This window comes from Typopeltis vanoorti, chromosome 12 (genome assembly GCF_054136105.1).
Source record: "Typopeltis vanoorti isolate ZY-2024b chromosome 12, IOZ_Tvanoo_1.0, whole genome shotgun sequence".
Lineage (NCBI taxonomy): Eukaryota > Metazoa > Arthropoda > Arachnida > Uropygi > Thelyphonidae > Typopeltis > Typopeltis vanoorti.
Window position 1 is genome coordinate 75,514,934 of NC_143560.1, and position 22,847 is coordinate 75,537,780.

At 35.0% G+C, this 22,847-nt stretch overlaps 1 protein-coding gene across 2 annotated transcripts in view; it reads left to right on the plus strand.

The window, feature by feature from the left end:
* Positions 1-22,847, plus strand: part of qin (tudor domain-containing protein qin) — a 544,378-nt gene that overhangs the window by 352,536 nt on the left and 168,995 nt on the right. For both annotated transcript variants that reach the window (XM_090401282.1, XM_090401283.1), the window contains one exon: positions 12,226-12,283. In XM_090401282.1, the coding sequence (XP_090257408.1) occupies positions 12,226-12,283 (58 nt within the window). The remainder of the gene's footprint in view (positions 1-12,225; positions 12,284-22,847) is intronic.

A 22,847-nucleotide genomic window follows, 5' to 3' on the forward strand; every position in this document is an offset into this window, starting at 1 on the left:
GTAAAACACTTGACCAAAGACTAGAGACCGCAGATATGAGAGTCCTGAGAAAGATTAGAGACTAGAACAGATGGCATCAATGGCAATATCATATTAAAAACGAGGATATTAGGAAAGAACTTGACATTGTTGGCATCCAGGAATGCGTTAGCAGAGCTAATCTCAGGTGGTATGGTCACTTAAACAGAATGGGCGAAGAAAGATTAGCAAAACAAGTTTTCTCTGCCAGGTTGGCAGCAAAACGACCCAGAGGAAGACCAAGATATAGGTGGATTGATACGGTACAAAAGTGTCTTAGACGATAGAAATATAAGATCTGGTAATGTTGGAGTCTTGACAGGTAACAGACTGATTTGGAGGAAAATTGTAGATAGGAATTTAGTGGTGATGTAATTTTTTCATGTAGTTCTATCATATCCTGTACACCCCTTGAGGGTACATGGCAGGAATTTGATGATGATGACCTTCTTTTACAAATAATTTTAAAACTGTATATTACTCAATTTTATCCATTTCAAGGGAAGGGATACAGACAACACTTTTGCTTCAGATAGCTGTATAAAACAAACTACTTGATAGAATGACTTGCAATTTCAATCCCCCCCCCAAGTTGGTACATCTATTATAGGCACCAACTTAGAAAAAAAACTTGCTTATATGCATCTTCCTCGTCCAATATTGTTCATCACCTTGTTATAGTACATTTGCAAATTGGTGAAACACAATCTCCCTTTAACTAAGTTCCACCAAATATCTTTATTTTTAATATGATTCTGCCATTGATGTCATCTACTCACATCCCTATTTTTCTCAGAACTCTCATTTAGTCTTTCTAGTCTTTGATGAACTGTTATTTCTAACCCATATATCATGATCTATAAAGCACAAACAATACTACTGTTATCAACTTACTTTTCTATCCTATCTCCCCAATTTCTCCAATACTTTAACTACAATCCGAGATATACAGATCAGCATGTAACTTGTAGCCTTATCACTGCCTTTGTGAATTGGAAAATTTTACCTTCCTTCCACTAGACTTGTGCTGTTGCAGGACTCTTGTTAAACAGGTAACCAATGTTGATGCTAATTCCTTGGAACATTCTGTTAAGACGTGGTGATATGTCATCACATCCACTTGCGTTATTGACATCTAGCTTGCTTAACTTCTCATATACCTCATATCTGCTCATTATATATATATAAATCAGAAGCACACTTGAGCTTCTGAGGATGCTTAATTTCATACTGAGGATAAAAAACCCTGATGAACTGCTCACAAAATAGCATGTCTTTGTCCTCATTTCAAAAGTTCTCACACTGCATTCCTGTATTAAATCGAAACATCTAACGAAATATTTTTTTACAAGTATAGTCTGTTCTGGCCAACATTTGGTTAATTCTTGTACTCCTGTCAGTGAACCTTTTTTTGTTGTCGTGTTTGATAAGTCAGATCACTTCAGCAGAAACCTCATCAGTGGAAGTGATGTTTCCATGGAGGGATGATCTCATCTTAGGGAAAAGGTCAGTTTACTGGTTTGTCTCAAATCAGGATTTTGTGGTTGAGGGAATGAGGAAGCACTTGCCATTCATATTTTTCCTTGAAATCAAATATTCCACCTGAAACATGTGGCTTGCAGTTTTTCTTGTTCTGTGAAATAAGATTTCACAGAACAAGGAAAACACGAGGAATAGAAAACCAGCAAACAACACTTTTACTCCAAAGTAAATTATACTTGACAACGAATTATGTTCTTGTTTAATCCTTGAACCAAGCAATTAGAGTTTGTGTATGAAATATTTTCACATGGCTACTCACTAGGCAGTTGATGTGAAGTCAACAGCCTCTACATATAAGTAGGCTAGTCATAAAGATACTTCATGCTCAAACTTTGCTTATGCTTGATCACAGAATTAAAACAAGAATATAATTGCGTTTGCATATAGAATATTTGCAAGTAAGTTAAATATATAATAATTATTTTCTTATATTCTCTATTGTGAATGAATACTGTGAAATAAAACTGTCAGTGTACTGCCAACACATAAGGCTTTCTACTCATATAGAAGCTGTTGAATTCACATTTTTTTGAGAATCCATCCACAAGTGGTTAGTCAACCTATAGTACACTAGTACCGTGGATGGGCAGTAAGGAACTTATTCACGTTTGGCTTGAAAAGCTCTGGATTGTATTCCTTAAAATACATGTGGTAGAAGACTGTTCCAGAGCTTGGCTGTGGGAAGGATGAATGAAGAAGAGTGGAATTTTTTTATGGGTTTGGAGTTGAACTGTGAGAAGGTGTTGGTTAGCTACTGCACACATTTGGACAGATTTGAGATGAAAGAGGATGGGGAGACTTCTTGATACAAATCTGATGCCATTGAGGTGGATTTATAAGAGGGTGGGAGAATTATCTATAGAAGATGCAGGCTGCAGATACTGAATGCCTATGTGAAAGTGAGTGGAGTGTATTAGTGAGAGAGAGATCTGCCATCGTCGATCAGTCTTGCTGCTCTTTTCTGTATAAAATCAGTATTTTCAGGGAGCTCTTAGGAGCACTACCCCAGATGTGAGAGCAGTATTCAGTTGTTGGGCAGATTTATGATTTGTACAGGATTAGGAGCTGCTTGGAATTAAAGTAACACAATAAATGAAAGAGGCCTAATTTTTTGGATGCACAGGAGGCAATATTTGTGATATGTTTGTGCCTTGGGGGGGGGGGGGGGGATTTGAGGTTAGAGTTATTCCAAGAAGGTAAATCTTAGTTTGAATAGAGATTTGATTATTAAGGGCTAGATTGGAAGAAGAGGGTTCTTTTTTGCGGGAAATAATGCACAAGTATGTTTTGCTAGTATTAAAGTTGACTAGGTTATCCAAACTTTATTGATGAATGTTTTGAAGATTAGAATTTAAGGTAGTAGAGGTTAGAGTTCTGAATGTTGTGATGATTTGTGCTTTTCAAGTTTTGTCAAATGAAAAGGTGGAGTGTGATGCTGTAATCAGCAAAACTGTACTGGATTGGAAATTAGCTGGGGTAGATCATTTATATATGGAAGGAAGAGTGCACCATTTTCATCCCGTAATACATGGCACATTCCCTTTCTCGTGTGTATGTTGTTGTGCATTATGGGAAGGATCACTACCCAATGCAGTTTCAACCTTTGAGTCTTTCAGTACAATATAGATCCATGGTTTCAGCATACTATGCATAATTGGGATACAGAGGCAGTGCAATTGATAAAGTCAACAGCATTTATATACAAGTAGTCTATTTGTTGAAGATACTTCATTAACAAACTTTATTTGCTTATACTTGGAAAAAGGATTAAACAAGAATAAAAAAATTTATTGACAAGTATAGTTTGCTTTTTTTAACATAAATACTAAATAATTAATGAAAATAAATAACATATGCAAAGATATAAGCAAAGCATGATGCAAACCTATGAAGTAATGGAATGTGGAAAAAGCAGAGAACTTATTATTCGTGACACCTCCAAGGAGTCCAAAGACTCATCGCAGGAGGACACCTACTGTACAGCTCTCTGTCTTCACTACACCGAACCTGTGCTACCGATCAACTACATCAACACCATCTACTGCCCACCACCACAACTAGTATTTTTTGCCTATAAATTGCATGTATTCTGAAGGGCCGATTTGTCTGTATGCAGGATTAAAAACCCGAGTTTCTGGGAGAAAAAACCCTGTACCTCCATATGAGATTGGCTAACTCACCTTCAATTGAAAAAGTCCATATAAAGATTCCTCCCATCATGACGGGAATTGTGTATAATGTCAGTTGGCTTGAAGTGATAACCAGTGATGGTTGGAATAATTGAATTCTTGAAGTGTCACAGGATCTAATTTTTGATTTCCAAACATCATTTGGAAATCACGAATTATGTTTGATTCTTAATGAAACTACTTTTTTTTTCAATATGTCTGATAATTGTCTTTATTGCAGAAGAAGAAATGGTTGGAAACCATTGGTGTGGGAATTCTGAAAATAACTTAAGTGGGGAGGAAGATGAACTGCTGAACTATTGAAAATAAAGATATGGAGGTGCACATAATCATTAATTGTGTGCATTATTAATTGTACAATAATGCAAGCACATAGTTAATCTGATGTGCCGTAATTATGGAAAAAAAAATCTTGATTATATGTTAGGTATATTGATTTTTAAAAAACAAAACAGATAATCTAGTTATAGATGGATTTGATGTTGTTTGAGCACATTAAAAGAAAAGTGGTATTTGATCAAATAAAAGATACAATAAATAAGACCAATTTGAAAGAAAATTATTAATAAATGAATAATAAGGTAGGGTACCATCATAGTACTTGAGAACATACAGATTCTAAGTAAGATGGTCTTTGTTACTTACTTTGTTATTAGGTCAGACATGTCTGTACTGTTGATCATATAATAGATTTATGTTGCTAATCACCATTTTCACGACAGAATAATCCATCAGTATCCTATGTAAGAACCATCTCAATGTGACAAGTAGTTGATGCAAATGCTATGCAGATAGCTTTCCAGACATGCTCATTAATGGCATCTTCTGCAAAAGATTGTTGCTTTGCTGAGATATGAGCTTCCTTCTGATAAATGTTGGGATTATGGATGATTAATTTGCTACAGCCACTCCTCTCTTATGACCAGTTTATCAAATTAGAGGACAAAGCTACTCTGTCATCCCAAGGGAAGCAAGATATGTTCATTCTCTGAAATGCTTTCTGATACACAGAAAATTCATAGTGGTGAATTTTCTCTACCCTAGACACATTTCAAATAGTATGATATATTCATCATTAATGGTATTGTGAGCTTGTCATGTATTTCTTAACATTCCTGTCATGAGTTGATAATGGATATCAGCAACACATTTGCAGTTCTTCTTTCAAGTTCAGCCGATAGTGGTTTGCAGAAGGCTAATCCTTGAATATTTTTCCTAATAGATTTCTTAAGTTATCTTCCTTATTGCTTACACTTCATTTTGTCTTCTTCCATCTCATTGGTGGCTCTCTTAAAACAGTCTAAATTTAATTCATGTTGTTCCAGTGGTCTTTCATTAATGAGATATTCCATGTACCCACTGTGCTTACAAAAAAGCCATGCACTGAATTGATTCTTATATTTTATGTCAAGGGTATAAAGTTCTGACCTTTTATTTTTTTTTTAAATTGTGAATCTTATTATTTTATTATATTATATATCTACGAGGGTGGTCTGAAAAGTTCACGGTCTCAACCATAGATGGCAACACTATCGGCAAGATTTATTTTTTCTAAGTTGGTACATTTGTCATAAGCATCCATGTAAAATTGCAAGTCATTCTATCAAGTAGTTTGTTTTATATAGTTGTCTGAAGCAAAAGTGCTGCCTGTATCCCTTAAAATGGATAAAATTGAGTATCATGCAGTTATAAAATTCTTTGTAAAACAAGGTTTAACACCAAAGATGATCCACATGAAGGACGCCATAAAGTGTAACAACACCAGAAATCATTGATCAAGTGCACGATATGGTATTTGATGACCGGCTGGTCAAAATATGTGAAATTGCTGAGACTGTAGGCATTTTAAAAGAATGTGTAGGATATATTTTGCAAATGAAAAAGCTTTGCACAAGATGGGTGCCACACTTGCTCACAGTAGATCAAAAACGCACTCACATGAAAATCTCTGAACAGTTCTTGGAACATTTTAACAAGAATAAAACTGATTTTGTATGTCAATTTATTACTATGGATAAGACTTGAATTCACCATTACACACCAGAATCCAAACAGCAGTCAAAACAGTGGACAGAAGCCGGTTGTTCAGCGCCAAAGTCTGTTTCATCAGCAAGAGAGGTCATGGCATCAGTGTTTCAGGATGCTAAAGGTATTTTGTTTATTAATTATCTTGAAAAGGGTAAAACAATAACCGGGAAATATTATTCCGATCTTTTAACCAGACCAGGCAAAAAATTCATGAGAAAAGACCAGGTTTGCAGAAGAAAAAAAATCATCTTTCATCAGGACAATGCACCTGGCCACAAAAGTGTTTTGGCAATGGGAAAATTAAGGGATCTGCACTATGAATTGTTGGAACATTCAACATATTCCCGATTTGGCTCCCTCTGACTTCTATCTCTTCCCCAAACTAAAACTCTTCCTTGCTGGTCAGCGAGGAAGAGTTTTAGTTCGAATCACATCTTGATTCGAACAGATTTGAATCAAGAGGTGATTGCAGCTGTAGAGGGATATTTTGCAGATCTCACTGAGAACCACTACAGGGATGGGATAATGGTGCTGAAGTATCGCTAGAATAAATGTATTAGTCTTCAGGGAAATTATGTTGAAAAATAAAAATAATTTTGAAATTATAAATTCGTTTTTTCATTGTTAGGCTGACAACTTTTCAGACCACCCTCATATTACATTATTTTTTATTTTGGGCGCCAGGTGGTGGGCAGAGTCCCCCTAGTATTCAAGAGATTCCATTGCAAGTTCCCTTGCACATTCTCATGAAATGAGAGTTAATATCCCATCCAATCTCACAAGTATATTTGCATTCAGATTTTGCAATATCCTAAGAACCTGCAGTTCATCAACCTCTGTTTTCACATCAGTCCGTGTTACCTCTGCCATAACAATATCTATACTTAGCACTTGGATGATATACCTTTGCAAAATGGTCACTCCATTGTTCAACAATTTCATCTGCCTCTCTTACCTTTTTTATCATCTGCACTCATATCTTTCCATTGTCATTCTTCCTCCTACTGGCTACATAATGAAAAAACTTTATGGAATTTCCTTTTGTCTTTTTGGTTTTCATAATCTGATTTAGCTTTTCTTACCATGCTGGTCACCTTTCTTGCCTGATCCTCATACTGTTCATGAGTTAGCTGATCACCTTTTTCCTTATATACTCTCCGCAACATTTTTTTTTCTTCTTTCCCAGATCATGCTCAATGATAGCACTCATCCATCTAACTCCTACTCAATTTACTTTTCTTGCCCTTGGTTATACAGTGCGATATTGCTTTCCCCAGATATCCTCTGACTATCCCCATGCACTGTGAATATCTTTCCCCTTGCAGAACTTAATGCCATGGTTTGATTAAGGAATAGTCCAGTGGCGGCCCGTACATAAGCACTGCGACACTGCAGCACTCCCAAGGAAAAAATTAAAAAATTAAAATTTGTTTGTGTTTATAAATAATAACAATGCAATACAGTAAATGCAATACAACATATTAAAGGTTACAGCTTATGTTTTGACATTGATTAAATAGTTAATAATTGGAATTGTTCGATTAACACTTTAGATTACGAAACAAATGCACTGTGAACTAACGCTGATAGTTTGCGCTTGTCATTGTCCGTTACATCATTCCCAACTGTAACTGCTCAAACAGCAGTGTATTTTTAGTACGCCACAGAATATGGTGGAAGAAAGCTACAGTAATACACCATAGCAAATACAAATTCAAAAGACTATTTATGGAATCAGCCTCAGCCCTAAGAAACTCTCCAAACCTCAACAAATTTGGGAGGCTTACATCAGCAGGCCTTCAGCCCAACGGCCAAGAACACCTACTTAGCCCGCTAGAGGGCACCATCAGGACTTTTAGGAGAACAATAGCTTCATCTCTTCATTCGCAGTTACTGTGTTGTAGTGCCTCCGTGCACGTGAATTTTTTTGTAAGTTCCTTTTGAAGATGGCAATGTGACGTTGCCGAAATATCTGAAATATTTATTAAAGTGTAATTTAATTTATATTCGTATCTACATTGTTCAATTCCTTAAGTGATTTAGTGATGCATAACCAACGTATAAGCCTGTCTACGAGTATTAATTAATAATAGAGAATATAGCTGAAATTACTTCTCAGTTTGACCATGACCAATATAGTTATTAAAAATTATTATAGTTGTTAAAAATCCTATATATGCTAATATTATACTATATAATATGCTAATATTAAGATATCCTGTTCAATGTTAGTATTGAACAGGATATCTTACGTTACTGCAAAATGGTGCAGCGGAATAAAATTTCATCCTTGGTGTTTTGTTTGAGAGTGATGGTGAAATTCTTAGAAATTCTTTCTTTAAGCTTGATTTAAAAAATAATTTAATTGTGTATCATGAATGCAAAAACTGTCAATGATATGTGCTAACACTGTGACCTCACAAGCATACTGCAAAATAATTGACACCAACAGCCACATAAACATCAAATAGAACTTCTGCTTATCAGTCATTAAAAACAATGCAAAACAAGGCAGCTGGAGGTAGGAAATGAGCTATAAGTTGGGTTTGATGAGTGTGGCATGTTATTTATATGAAGAGAATCATGAGAGAGATAGCAGTGTGTAAAGAAAAATCCACTTGGCTATACTAATCTCTAAGCAAATACCCTTTGACATATGAGCAGTTGTACTAAAAGAGAAAGCATATTTCCAAAACATGCAGCTAAGCATTTTTTTATGCAATGTTGTAGCTAGGTTTTGGTATCTCCCTGGCAATTTCATAGCTACATGCCTTTTTAGTGTAACGGTTTTGATAATTGATAAAAACACATCTTGTCACTAGCATCCTTGGTAACTGTCTCAATGCTGCAGCATTTCTATGCTGCCGATTTTATGCCTTAAAAGCAGACAACTGGTAGTTTTTGAGATTATATATATTATATATGTATTTAATATAATCCTGTGGGCTCCTCTTTAAGAGGGTTGCAGCTGATGAACAATCTGCTTCCATGCCTCTCTATCTCTTGCTTCTGTAAGATTCTTCCCAGTCCGATCTTTGTTGTTGTCTTTCCATTGCAATTGGGATCTTCCCCCCACTATCCCCTGCAGTACTATTCTGGGAAGCTCTCCAGAAGAAACTCTCGTCAAATGTCCTGCAAACGTTATTTTTCTGTTATGAAGCCTTTGGCTCTTCATATAATTAGTTATTTTTCTTCTTTGGATACTAAACATATATTCTCTTTTCATTTTGAATCTTTTAAGAACATTTTCATTGCTCACTCATTCAGTCTGATAATCCCATTTTTCTCAAGCACCACATTTCAAGTGCATTCAATTGGTCACTCATCTCCTTATTGATCGTTCAGAACTCACATCCATACATCCCAACGCTCCAGATCATTGTCTTGAGGATTATTACTTTTAACTGTTTGTTCAGATTTCTGTTTTCTAATATGTGGTATATTTGGAAAAATGCTTCTTTATAGCTTTTTTAATTCTGTTCTTAATTTCATAATTAGATCTATTGTCTTCTGTTATCCAACTCCCGAGGTATTCAAAACATTTTACATTTTCTATTCTTTGTACGTTCAAAGTGATTTCCATCCCATCATTTCCTTTCCTTGAAATCTTCATTACTTTTGTCTTCTGAACATTTATTTTCATTTATATATATAAATAAATAAACTAACAAGACAGCAAAAGTTACCTAGCTTATGAAAATATTAGCTGCTCACTGAAACAGACAAGGTTTTTTCCTCTCTCTCTCTCTTTCTCTCTTAAAAAATAAAGACTAAGTGCTGTGTTGGTAATAGAATACAGTTTTGTCAGAAAAAAGGTGTGAAGATCCAACAAATATTACTACAACTGTGAAAATCAGTTAAGCTTTTTTTTTTTTCCTTTCAATTTTCATCTATTCAAGAATATAATCATTCCATGTAAATGATTTTGACAACACAGTTTCTGCTATATAAGTGAAAAGGGGGGGGGGGGGGAATACTAATGATGCTTTTTTATTATTACATGACACCTCCAGGGAGTCCAACGACTCATCGAGGGAGTGCACCTACTCTACACCCCTCTGTCTCCACCACTCAGTCCACCAACTACAACTAAATGTAACTACACCAATGCCATCTATTGCCCACCACCACTAGTATTTCCACAGACAATCACAAACATCCAAGCCACAGCAGCATTCGAACACACAGCCTTTTGTTGGTTGGAGAGCGGATATGCTGACCAATTGGCTAACCAGGCTGGCCTTTGAGAGTAAAAGGGATACGTTTAGAAAGTAAACAGGGAAATCACTTTTGTGTGTGTCTTTTGAATTTGTATCAGAATCATAAATAAAGAGAAAAGCAGGCAACACACATAAATGTAATGCTTAATTTGAATCAGATATTTTTCAGCACTAAATAAACATAGTGTCTTTCATAATTGGCACAAAGATATTTTCAGTGGATGCAAATGAGATACCTCACTGATTGTTTTTCAAAGGCTTTTTAGGACAGCATGATTTATAGACAAAGTGTCATCTTGAAAATGGAACAGTTTTATTTTCAGATCAAAACTATACCATACTAAAAACACAATAGCATTTAACATCAAAAGTAACAAAATAAAATAACAAAATAAAAACTATATGACATGAAAGTAAAAATGAGTCACGTTAAAAAAAAAACAAAGTTATCTGTTTGTCTGACTTAAAGCACTATAAAATGAAATAATCGCACTTGATATCAGCAATATTACACCCTCTGTCAAACTAGAAACCGAACTTTTCGAAAATAGAAGAAACTAGTGGTACCACCTGTTGTATTTTTTTGACAGTGTATTTTGACGAATGGTCGGAAATTGGGTTTCAAACAGAGAGCTGCGATTGACTTTTGTGTTAAACTTGGTAAAAGTTTTACCGAAACGCATCAAATGCTTCAAAAAGCATACTGTAATGAATGCTTATCCCGTACTCAAGTTTACAAGTGGTTTAAGCGATTTCAAAGTGGTCGCGAGACACTTGAGGACGACGAAAAGCCGGGCCATCCAAAAACTGGAGGGAGCGAAGTTAACATCCAAAAAGTGTGTGATTTCATCAAAGAAAACCCGAAATCGTCTCATTCATGAGATTGATTGTAGATGAATTGGGGATCCCAAAATCAACTGTGCACATTTTGACCGAGAGTTTGGGCCTTCGTAAATTGAATTCGCAATTTGTTCCCCACAAGTTGATCGACGACAAAAAAATATCGAATTGAACACTGCAAGGACCTCATTAAAACTGCTTGTAAAGACTCAAACTTCCTTGAAACGATCATTACTGGTGACAAAATGTGGTGTTTTGAGTATGAGCTCGAAACAAACTCTAGAGTGCCGAGTGGAGACCGCCAGAAGAGGGGCATCCGAAAAAATTTGCTTGAAGAAGTCAAAAGTAAAGACAATGCTGATTTATTTCTACGATTCCAAGGGCATTATTCACAAAGAATTCGTTCTGCCTGGCCCAACAGTCAATGGCGGGTTTTATCTCGAAGTTTTGAAGCAATTGATCGCGAGAATTTGTTACGTATGGCATGAATATTGTGATGCAGGCAGCTGATCACTTTTGCATGATAATGCACCATCTCATTGTTCGAACATTGTGAGACAGTTTTTGAGCAAAAACCATGTTTGTGTGTTGGATCACTCGCCGTATTCACCTGATTTAGCACCTTGTGACTTCTTTCTCTTCCCCTGATTTCATTTGCTGATGAAAGGAAAGCGATACAACACCATTGAAAATGTTGAAGCGGCAGTAACCATGACCCTCAACAGTATCCCAAAAACCGATATAAAAAACTCATTTAACAAATTAATTGACCGTGCCAAATGCTGTATCGAAGCTGAGGGAGAGTATATTGATTGAAATAAATGATTTGAATAATTATAATTGGCCTGTGTTTTATTTTCTATCAAAAGTTCAGTTTCTTGTTGGACAGAGGGTGTATTCCTCTGGTGGCAAAACATAGAATTAGGCTGCACTGTAATGTAATTCAGTTGTGTTTGATATTCAGTTAATTGAGTTTGTATGATAAATTTCACTATAGTTCCAGTTAAATATGTATACCATCAGATGTTTATTGTTAAACTATTTTTTACTGTTAGTTTTGTTACAGTAAAGATTTCCTGTAATTCCATTTTTTTTATCTAAAAAAACCGAGGAAGTGAAAAAAAGGTACAAGGTGTGTGTTTTTTTTTTTTCTTTTTTTAATCTTAGAATTATGTGGTCTTTTTACCAGAACTCTCGAAAACTAATAGTTTATTAAAATTTATTATCTTCAAAAAATAAGAAATTTTCCCATTTAATTTTATTAAAAAAAATAAAATAAATGGGAAAAATTCTATATATTATATGTTTTGAAAGGTTTTGGAGTTGTAAATATTATTTCAAGATATTTTTATTTATTTTATTTTTTATTTTTTTAATTCTTTGTGTAGGAAAAGCAGTGGTTTACAGATATAGCTGGGAAAAAACAGTTGTCACTTGTTGCAAAAAGTATGTTTTTATCAAGTTTAGATTAAATTTGACTCTTTGTTAGTGAATTATATGTTTTTATTATTATTGATTGCATTTTTTGTTTTCCTATGAATGGGATAAAAATTTCTTCATGGACTGCCTGTATGTTACATATAACAAATGTTGTGTTAAAATATTTGCATGGTACAATGAATGATTTTTATCTTCCGTTGTTTATTTGGTTCAGTTCACCTAAGTATCATTCGATACTGGAATGAAGGTGGTTAGATCACCTTTCTAATGCTGTCACTCTTGAGGAAATCTAGCAAAAACCTCTAATTAAAACAATTCAGAAAAGTCAGCTGAGATGGTTGGGACACCAACTTTAAACACCCACAGTCACCTATGTTTGGTGTTCTTTCTCCTCTGCAAATCATTTAATTGACTCAGAAGAAGACAAAGAAAACAGTTTCAGCAGTACATAAGCAAACTTCTTTTTTTAAGATGAGACTTATGAACAACTTGACATTTACTCTTTGGCACTGTTAAGTTGTATACAGGGCAAGTTAGAAGAAATGTACATAACTTGGAAGAGGTCTTTTTTTTTGAGTATAAAGCCTTTCTTTTTATTATCACATGACATCTCCAAGGATAATACTCTTTAATTGCCTAATACTGCATGAAGATGATAACCAGATGATCTTTGGATAGAGTGGCAACCAGTTTTAACTAGCTTATTTAGCATTTATTCAGGGTGCACCACCAGGAGGTGACTAGAATTGCAATCCTCTTGGGGATCCTCTGCTACCAGGTTACACTCATCAGCTCTGGGTCTGGTATTCTCTATAGCTGAATATTGTTCACCTGTTTGGCTCAACAGTCCACACACACAAAGCTTATTGATACTCAGCTTAATAACACCTTGTGGTTGATATCTGGTGCATTCAGATCAATGAATATTTACTGGCTTCTTACCTTGAACCTCCCTCCACACATTTGTAGAGATGATACTTTCCTTCAAGAGTACAAGAAGATAAGCAATAATCCTCTTCTCCCTGTGCACAAGGATATTTCACACTTTAGAATCAGTTGATAAAAATCTACACAACTACCAGTATGTGAAGTAGAAAACTTGGTTTGTTTTACAAATTATTTCATCTCCAGAGATGAATGGACAAGATGATGGGATATAAACACTGATGATCCTTAACTACAAATGTGATTTCAAAGTATTAATAACCATCTTTTGTTCTTGAACTTTTCCATAAAACATGGGTAACCCTGAATAGGATTCGTACAGACCATGGAATATATGCAGATACTTTATTTAAGTGGGGAAGTGCCTTTCTCCTCAATGTTGACTGTGATGCACCTAAACAAACAATTCATCATATGACCACCGAATGCAGCCTGCATGTTTATCAAGGTGACTAGTCTGAGTCCAGTTAGAGGGTGTGCAATTTCCACTCATTCTTTCAATTGCACTACAATGAAATGAAATCTTTAATGAAAGCTTTATAAAGCTTTCATCACCTAACCCTTAGGTCTGATACTGAACACTTGTAGAGCTATAGCTGTTTCAAATTAAAAAAAAAAAAAAAGATTATGTAATTTTTAATAGTAAAGTCAGAATAAGCAGGCAAAAAAGGGGAGAAAAACAGCCTTGGCTTCAACAATCACTGCAGCTCATCCATGTCTGCTATATGAGTTATTACTGCATTAGGAATGTGCTTTATACTAGGTGAATTATCCAGATGTCAGCATGCAATGCATGTTATATTTTCTTCCATCTTGGTTTCGTGCACTAGCCCTTTCATCTACCTCCCACAGCCAAAAGCCTCTTAGGTCTACAGACTATCATTGAGAATAATTTTCACTTGACTGGATAAATCCAGTAAAAGTGTGCAGGATTCCCTAACTAAATGGAGTAACTAATGTGATAAATTTGATATCAAAATCAGCAATAAAAGACAAAGATTATGAAAATAGGTAGGAATAAGCATGTACATAATGGTGCAGCATATTGACACCTTTACCTATGACACAGATGTGGTGTCATTTTATTCAGCTTTTCCTTCTAGCAAAGAATGTGTACTGCCACCTATTGTTTTCCAAAAAAAAAAAAAAAAGGGGGTGCTGAATATTGAAAATAGCAACTTCATTTGAATGGAGAACCTATACAACAAGTAAAGCATTTCATTTATTTAGGTATATTTTTCCCTCTAAAGATCGAAAATAAAATATGGAAACATAATAGGATTAAATAAATAAGTAGAACTCACAATTTCATAAAAAAAATTCTCATGTACAAAAATTGTTTTCCGTTTGTCACCTTCCCATACCATCTTTCTAGAAGTTTGTAAGTATCGATTACCTTTCCTGATTATTATTGGGCTACCTGCATTTAAGCCTACCATCTCCAGACTGATTATCCTTAACTTCCAATCACACCCCTTAAAGATGGCAGATTTCACTTCCACACATTCTCTACACTGATTTACTTTCTCCACACCTCAGAATGCACAAAAAAAAAAAAAAAAAAAAAAAAAAAAAAAAAAAAAAAAAAAAACATGAATGTTTCTTATAATTGTAAAGCATTAAAGACTTGCAGAGATAAAATCTATGTAATAGCTGATATCCTATTCTGCCCAGTGCATATGATAACATTCAAAGGTTGATTAGGATATCTTTTTCTAATTAAAATATGAAAATAACGTGTAGAGGAAGAAAAAGAAAACTAAACTGGAAAATAAGAAACAACAAAGCAAGGAAACAGGTAAGTCAGGAGATAATGGAAATCAGGTAAGTGACGTTGTTAGTAAAAAGAAAGAAGTTACGAGGGTGGTCTGAAAAGTTCTTGGCCTCAACCATAGATAACAAATACTATCAGCAAATTTTATTTTATTTTATTTTATATTTTTTTTTTTGCCTCTAAAGTTGGTACATCTGTCATAAGCATCCATGTGAAATTGCAAGTCATTCTATCAGGTAGTTTGTATTATACAGCTGTCTGAAGCAAAAGTGTTGTCTATATCCCTTGAAATGGATAAAATTGAGTATCATGCAGTTATAAAATTCTTTGTAAAAGAAGGTTTAATGGCAAAAGAAATTCATTCAAAGTTCATAAAAGTTTATGGGCACTCTTCTTCTTCATTTCTGACAATTAAGAAATGGGCTGCCGAGTTTAAACCTGGCCATACCACCCTTGAAGATGATCCACATGAAGGACAACACAAGAAATCATTGATCAAGTGCACAATATGGTATTGGATGATCAGCGAATCAAAGTGCATGAAATTGCTGAGACTACAGTCATTTCAAAATAATGTGTAGGATATATTTTGCATGAAGAATTGCAAATGAAAAAGCTTTGCGCAAGATGGGTGCCGCACTTGCTCACAGCAGATCAAAACTGCACTCACGTGAAAATCTCTGAACAGTGCTTGGAATAGTTTAACAAGAATAAAACTGATTTTGTGTGTTGATTTATTACTATGGATGAGACTTGGATTCACCAGAATCCAAACAGCGGTCAAAACAGTGGACAGAATCCGGTTGTTCAGCGCCAAAGAAGACAAAGTTTGTTCCATCAGCAAGAAAGGTCATGGCATCTGTGTTTTGGATGCTACAATAACTGGGGAGTATTATTCTGATCTTTTAACCAGACTAGATGAAAAAATTCATGAGAAAAGACCTGGTTGCAGAGGAAAAAAAATCGTTTTTCATCAGGACATATCACCTGCCCACAAAAGTGTTATGGCAATGGGAAAATTAAGCTATCTGCACTATGAATTGTTTGAACATCCACCCTGTTCCCCAGATTTGGCTCCCTCTGACTTCTATCTCTTCCCAAAACTAAAACTCTTCCTCGCTGATCTGCATTTTTCTTTGAATCAAGAGGTGATTGCGGCTGTAGAGGGACATTTTGCAGATCTTACTGAAAACCACTACAGGGATGGGATAATGGCACTGGAGCATTGCTGGAATAAATGTATTAGTCTTAAGGAGAATTATGTTGAGAAATAAAAATAATTTTGAAATTATAAATTCGTGTTTTCATTGTTAAGCCAAGAACCTTTCTGACCACCCTTGTAACTAGTTCATGTTCCAAACAGTAATCCAGCAAGTACTTGCCATTATTATTATTTTAATCTAGCAATTGTGAACTCCTTTTTCTGTAAGAAGGAAGAGCATTTGATAACATTCAGAAGGCAACAAGAGTTCACAGATTGACTATATTTTGACTAGAAAAAAACATCTTAAGGCAGTAACAAATTGTAAGGTAATCCCAACAGATCAGGTGGCGCAGCAACACCGGCTGCTTTTCGCAGACTTTAAAATAAAGTCAAAGATAAAAACTTTTGGAAGCCATGGGAGGAAGAAAATTAAGTGGTTTCGCTTAAAAGAAGAGGGTGTGAGGAACCGTTGTAGGGAGAAGGTGTTAGAGAGGATTTCGGATGAACTAGAAAGTGTACAAGACTGGTGGAGACATAAATTCAAAAGTAATTCTAAGCTGTGCAATTGAGGTGCTTAGTGAAACATCCGGAAAGATTAGAGAGCAGAAGGAGGGTTGGTGGTGGAATAATAATGTACAAGAAGCAGTGACAGCTAAGAGGAAGGCAAAGCAAAAGTGGGACGAGTCAAGAGTGGAAGAGGACAGAGAGAAAAAGCGAGAAGCCAAAAGAGTTGTTGCACAGTCAAAGGCCATGGCATATCAAGACTTTTATGATCAATTAGAAAAAGGAAGGACACAGAAAGATTTATCGATTGGCAAAAAGTAGAAATAAGGCATCAAAGGACATCGTACATGTGAGGCAGATCAAAGACTGGAGGAAGAGTATTAAGGAGGGATCTGGATATAAGAAACAGATGGAGAATATACTTTCAAGAGCTTTTGAATGAAGAAAATGCAAGGGCTCACAGAGAAGATGGGGAGCCTTATGAGGAGATGGTGCAGAACATTGGTAGAGTGGAAGTGAAGGTTGTCATAAAGATGATGAAGAATGGAAAATCGGTCGGCCCTGACAGGATCCCAGTGGAGGCGTGGAAGGGGGAATTGACCTGCTGTGGGACCTGTTAATAAAAGTTTGTGAACAGAAAAATATACCCGAGGAATGGAGGGAAAGTACTCTTGTCCCCAGCTACAAGAGTAATGGGGATGCCCAAGACTGTAAGAATTACAGAGGAATAAAGTTGATGTCCCACACAATGAAGATCCTAGAGAGGGTTCTTGATGGAAGACTGAGGAAGGAGGTAGAGATTGCAAAGGAGCAATTTGGCTTCATGCCTGGTTGATCGACGACAGATGCTATCTTTGGGTTGCGATAGATGATGGAAAAGTTTCGAGAGAAGCAAAAGGAGCTACATCTGGGTTTTTATTAATCTGGAGAAAGGGTATGATAGAGTGCCAAGGCAAGAAGTCTGGAGGTGTTTGATGGAGAAGAAGGTACTGGAGAAACATGTCAGGTTGGTGCAGGAGATATACAGAAATGTGAAGACAAGAGTTCGAACCTGCCTGGGAGAGACAGAAAGTTTTCCAGTGACAGTTGGCTTGCATCAAGGGTCAGCATTAAGCCCGTTCCTGTTTAATATTGTGATAGAAGTGGTGGCAGAAGAGGTGAGAGAAGACATGCCTCGGACTATGTTGTATGCAGATGGCATCGTGCTGTGTGCAGAATCAAGAGAAGAAGTGGCAACTAAACTGGAAAGTTGGAGGAAAGTACTGGAAGAGAGAGGTATGAGAATGAGCAGAAGTAAGACAGAGTATGTGTGTTGCAAAGTGGATGGCAGCCAGGAGACAGATCTGGAGCTGGAAGGAAATGTCATCAGGGAAGGTCATTGACTTTAGATACTTAGGTTCAACAATGAAAGAGGATGGTAAGGCTGAGAAAGAAGTAGGATGGAGGAACTGGAGAGAGATGGCTGGAGTGCTATGCGATAAGAGGGTGCCGATCAATCTAAAAGGCAAAATCTACAGGACAGTAGTGAGACCAGCTATGACGTGTGCCAGTGGTGTTCAACCTGTCGATCCCGGAGCGATTTTTGGTTATTCCTCTTGACTCACAAATTTAATTAAAACTGAAAACATGATATTTTATTTATTATTATTTTGTATTATTTTTTAATTCTCTTTAAGTTTATTGCTATTGTTTGTTTATTTTTCGTTAAAATTGTCAAATCAGTAATTTTCTTATAAGTCCGGGTAAATGAATTAATTTGGATCAGTGGAAGTCAAACAGCGAGCCGAGTGAATGCGATTATAAGCAAAGCACATCGTATGCGTTTCGTTTATAGTCGTGTTTACTTGTAACTACATCACACACTACCCACTGTTAGAATTTCAGTTGAGTTTCAGTTGCTCTAAATTTATCGTTGAATTTACCATTATTTTGTTCGCTAATTGATAAGTTATAAAAATTTTTTATTTTAATAAAATATTTAAAAGTTATTTTTTTTTTTTAATTTGAGGATAATCATGAGTGTATCAAAGAAATCAAAGACATATCATTTTCACAAGGAATGGAAAATGGATTATTTCTTTACAATGGTAAATGGAAAGTGTTGTTGTTTGATTTGTAATTCACCTGTAGCAATTCCAAAAAAAGGTAATATTGAGAGACATTTTTGATTGCTACATGCAAAATATGAAGATTTTCCCCAAAATTCCAAAATACATGAATCAGAAATTATAAATTTAAAGGCAGGACTTTCTGGACAACAAAATATGATTTCAAAAGTAATAAATAAACCAATATCAGCCACCATTTCATCTTTGAAAGTGTGTCATTTATTAGCAAAAGCAAAAAGCCTTGTACTGATGGAGAGTTAATAAAAGAATCATTTCTTGCAGCAGCAGAATCTTTATTTTTTGATTTTAAACATAAAAATAAAATCATTTCGAATATTAAAGATTTACAACTTTCCAGAACAACAGTTATGAGAAGAGTTGAAATTTTAAGTGCCGATCTGAATACTCAGTTAATGTCAGACATTCACCAGTGTGTTGCGTTTTCATTACAATTTGATGAATCAAACGACTTCACTAATACTGCTCAGTTAATGGTTCGCATGGTATTTCAAGATTATTCAAGTAAAGAACTTTTGAAAATTGTACCATTATTAGGAAGGACTAGGGGAGAAGACATTTTTTCGGCATTTGATGAATTTGTGAAACAACACAAACTTCCGCTTTTTAAACTTGTATCTATTACTACTGATGGTTCTCCTGCAATAATAGGTAATAAATCAGGCTTCATTTCATTATGTAAAAACTAATAACTCCCATATTTTAACGTACCACTGTATTATCCATCAACAAGTACTGTGTATTAAAAGATTAAACATAAAAGATGTTTTGGATATTACATTTAAAATTGTAAATTCTGTTCGAGGAAAAGCCGTACAATGGTGGTTATTTAAATTACAGGCAGATGATGATAGGAAACTTCTGTTGTACAATAATGTTCGCTGGCTTAGCAGAAGTAAATTTTTAGAAAGATTTCTTGTATTAATTAATGATATAAAAAATTTTCTTGATCAAAAAGGAGATATTTATTCATAATTGAGTGATAAAAGATGGTTGTTACACATCATTTTTATTAGATTTCTGTACAAAATTAAGCAATTTAAATTTAGTTACAAGGTAGAGATAAAAATTTAATTGACATGTTAAGTTCAATAAAAACTTTCCAACAATACTTTCTTTTATTAAAGAAAAATATAAATGACCGCTAATTTAGACATCTCCCATATTTATTAAAATTTTTTGAACGAAATCAAGAATTGCTTCGATGTGATTTAAAAGAATTTATTTGTGAAATAGAATTAGTTGAGGAAGAAATAAATTCAAGATTTAAAGATTTTAATAAAACTGAAATGATTGTATCTTTTATCAATAATCCATTTCAAGAAAACTTGAATATCAGAGAAATTTCAAATAAAATTAGTGGGCTGTTTGATATAAACCAAGCTGAAGTAGAACTTGAGATAATAAACATTCAGAATAGTTTACATTTAAAATCAATAAACAATGAAGTCATTTGGAAGTATACACATGAAAAATTTCTAGGATTAACTGATATTGGCAAAAAATTCTGTCGTGTTTCTGATCGCCATACTTGTCAGAATCTGCTTTTTCAAATATGAATGTCATAAAAAATAAATTAAGAAACCAAATTACAAAAGATCATTTGGATGATTGTCTGCGATTGGCCACTTCTTCATATCAACCTATGAAAATATTGCGAGGTCCAAACAATGTCAAATTTCACATTAACTTTTTTTTTAATCAACCAACATTTCCTGTAACTTGTGAGTTTGTAATCAATCTGTTGTTTTTTCTAACTTTGGTTTTCCAAAATAGAGAAATATTTTATTCCAATATATTTGTTTTATTTGTTGTATTAAAATAATTAAAAGTGATAAATAAATTTTTAAATACACAAATAAAGTTTGTAGTTTCTTTAAAGTTTTTAGGGCTGGGAGAGTGGATCCTCTGAAGTGAGTGAGTGTATTTAACTGCATAGTTGTGCTTAATCAGATATCAGGCTGGGGGAACGTGATCTATATAAGAGAGTAGATTGCTGAATAACTTAGTATAGAAAAGTAGCTCACATGGTAAAAAAAGGTTGAACACCACTGACATATGCAATGGAAACTGTGGCCCTGAGGAAAAATAACGTCAGCAGGATGGAGGTAGCAGAGATGAGAATGCTTAGGTGGATGTGCGATGTGACCAGAAAGGATCATCTGAGAAATGACTATGTAAGGGGAATGGTGAAAGTTACGAACTTAGGAGCAAAGATACAGGAGACAAGGTTGAGATGGTTTGGTCGTGTGATGAGGAGGGAAGAAGAGTATGTAGGAAGAAAGGGCATGCAGATGGATGTGCAGGAGAGGAGGAAGCACGGACGGCCAAAGAAGAGATGGAGGAGGAGGACTTGAGGATGAAGAACTTGGATGTGGCTACAGCCGAAGACAGGAGGTTGTGGAGGAGACTCACCACAAACAGCGACCCTACTTAAGTGGGAAAAGCTGCAGAAGAAGAATTAGCTTTGCTCTTTTCTCCAAATATTCCTAAAGCATTTCTGTATGTCTGGTGATCATTTCCTACTCTGCTGTTTAGATATCCAACAAGTTTGTAAAATTCCTCCATTTCATCCAAATAAATTGCATTGTCAAATTCCATATTCTGATGTTTGCCCACAACTCTCTACTTGATATTGCCTACTATTCAGGAAGATTATCCTCACATTTAGTGTTGAATATCGTAGCTACTTCTTCTTTTCCCTGATTGTTATTGCCTGAATTTTTGTTTGTTGTTTAGAAAGATCTCACCTGTTTTTGTCTTTGTTTTAGTCACACCTATTATGTCAATCTAGTACTTATCCAATTCTTCTGCTAGTCATTGATGCTTCTTATGTTGATATTACCAATCTGATATTACTCTGAATCTTGAACGCTGATGTTGGGTCGGGATTTGTTCTAGTATCTACCTTTGTGCTGTTTGCCCTGGTTTCCTGACAAATACATTTAGGTCCTTGTCTAACTAGGTGACACCATCTGGCATGAAATTCTGTCATGCTGTACTATCATTTCATATTATGGTTTAAACCAATAAGAATACAGTTTGGTTGGCTAAATTCTTAATTGCCAGCCATCCTCATTCATTATGTATCAACCTGGATCCTGCATAGAAAGGTGAGGATTATACATTAGGTCAGAAGACCCAGTTGATTCTCCACATTCCTTAAAAGGCTTTTAAAGGTCTCACATTTATATAGCTTTGACCCTTAAGAATTCCCCACTGCAATACTCACAGAATAAATTCTTCTGTTCTTCTAGGTGTTACAGGGAGAACAGTAAAGGTATAAACAAATTTCATCATATTCTTAAATGAACTTTATGTTCTGGCAAATAATAGTAGCTATTTAACTTATCAGTCAAGAGTAAATCAACCTATATAACTGAAAGAGAGGGACTCTTTAATTACTGAAGCTTAATTAGAACATGTAGCAACCACTATATTACTTACCCTCTGGGTCAATAAATTAATCGTTAGTTAATTTCGTAAGGTATATATGCATGTGGAGACATGCCAGAAGTCTTGATTTTGCAAGGAATGATGGTAAATCTTTTTATTTATATATATTTTCACTATTTTATTAAACATTGAAGGTTGTTTTTGTTGCTATTGCTAAGCAATATCATAAGAAAACGTAAGAGGTATCAGATTGAGTATTGCTAAATAGAAGATACAATCTCAAATAAAACATGAAATGATAAGAATATAACCCAATTAAACATTTAAATACATATGGAATATATAAGAATAATATAACTATAATCTGAAAACCAAAACCCATCGTTTAAAGCCACAGGATCATATGGGAACAGTTGCAGTAATGGAGAGAATACTTCATTCCTCTTTTTCATTTGACAGATCATACAACATAAATTGATGAAATTTCCAAAACTGAATCCTGTCTTATACAGAAAAGAACCCTTTTCTTCCATTCTTACTTTTAACAACATCCAAATCTTCGGACATAATAAGATTTCTCTTCTTGGGATAACTCTTTTCTGGCCATAAGCATATTACAAA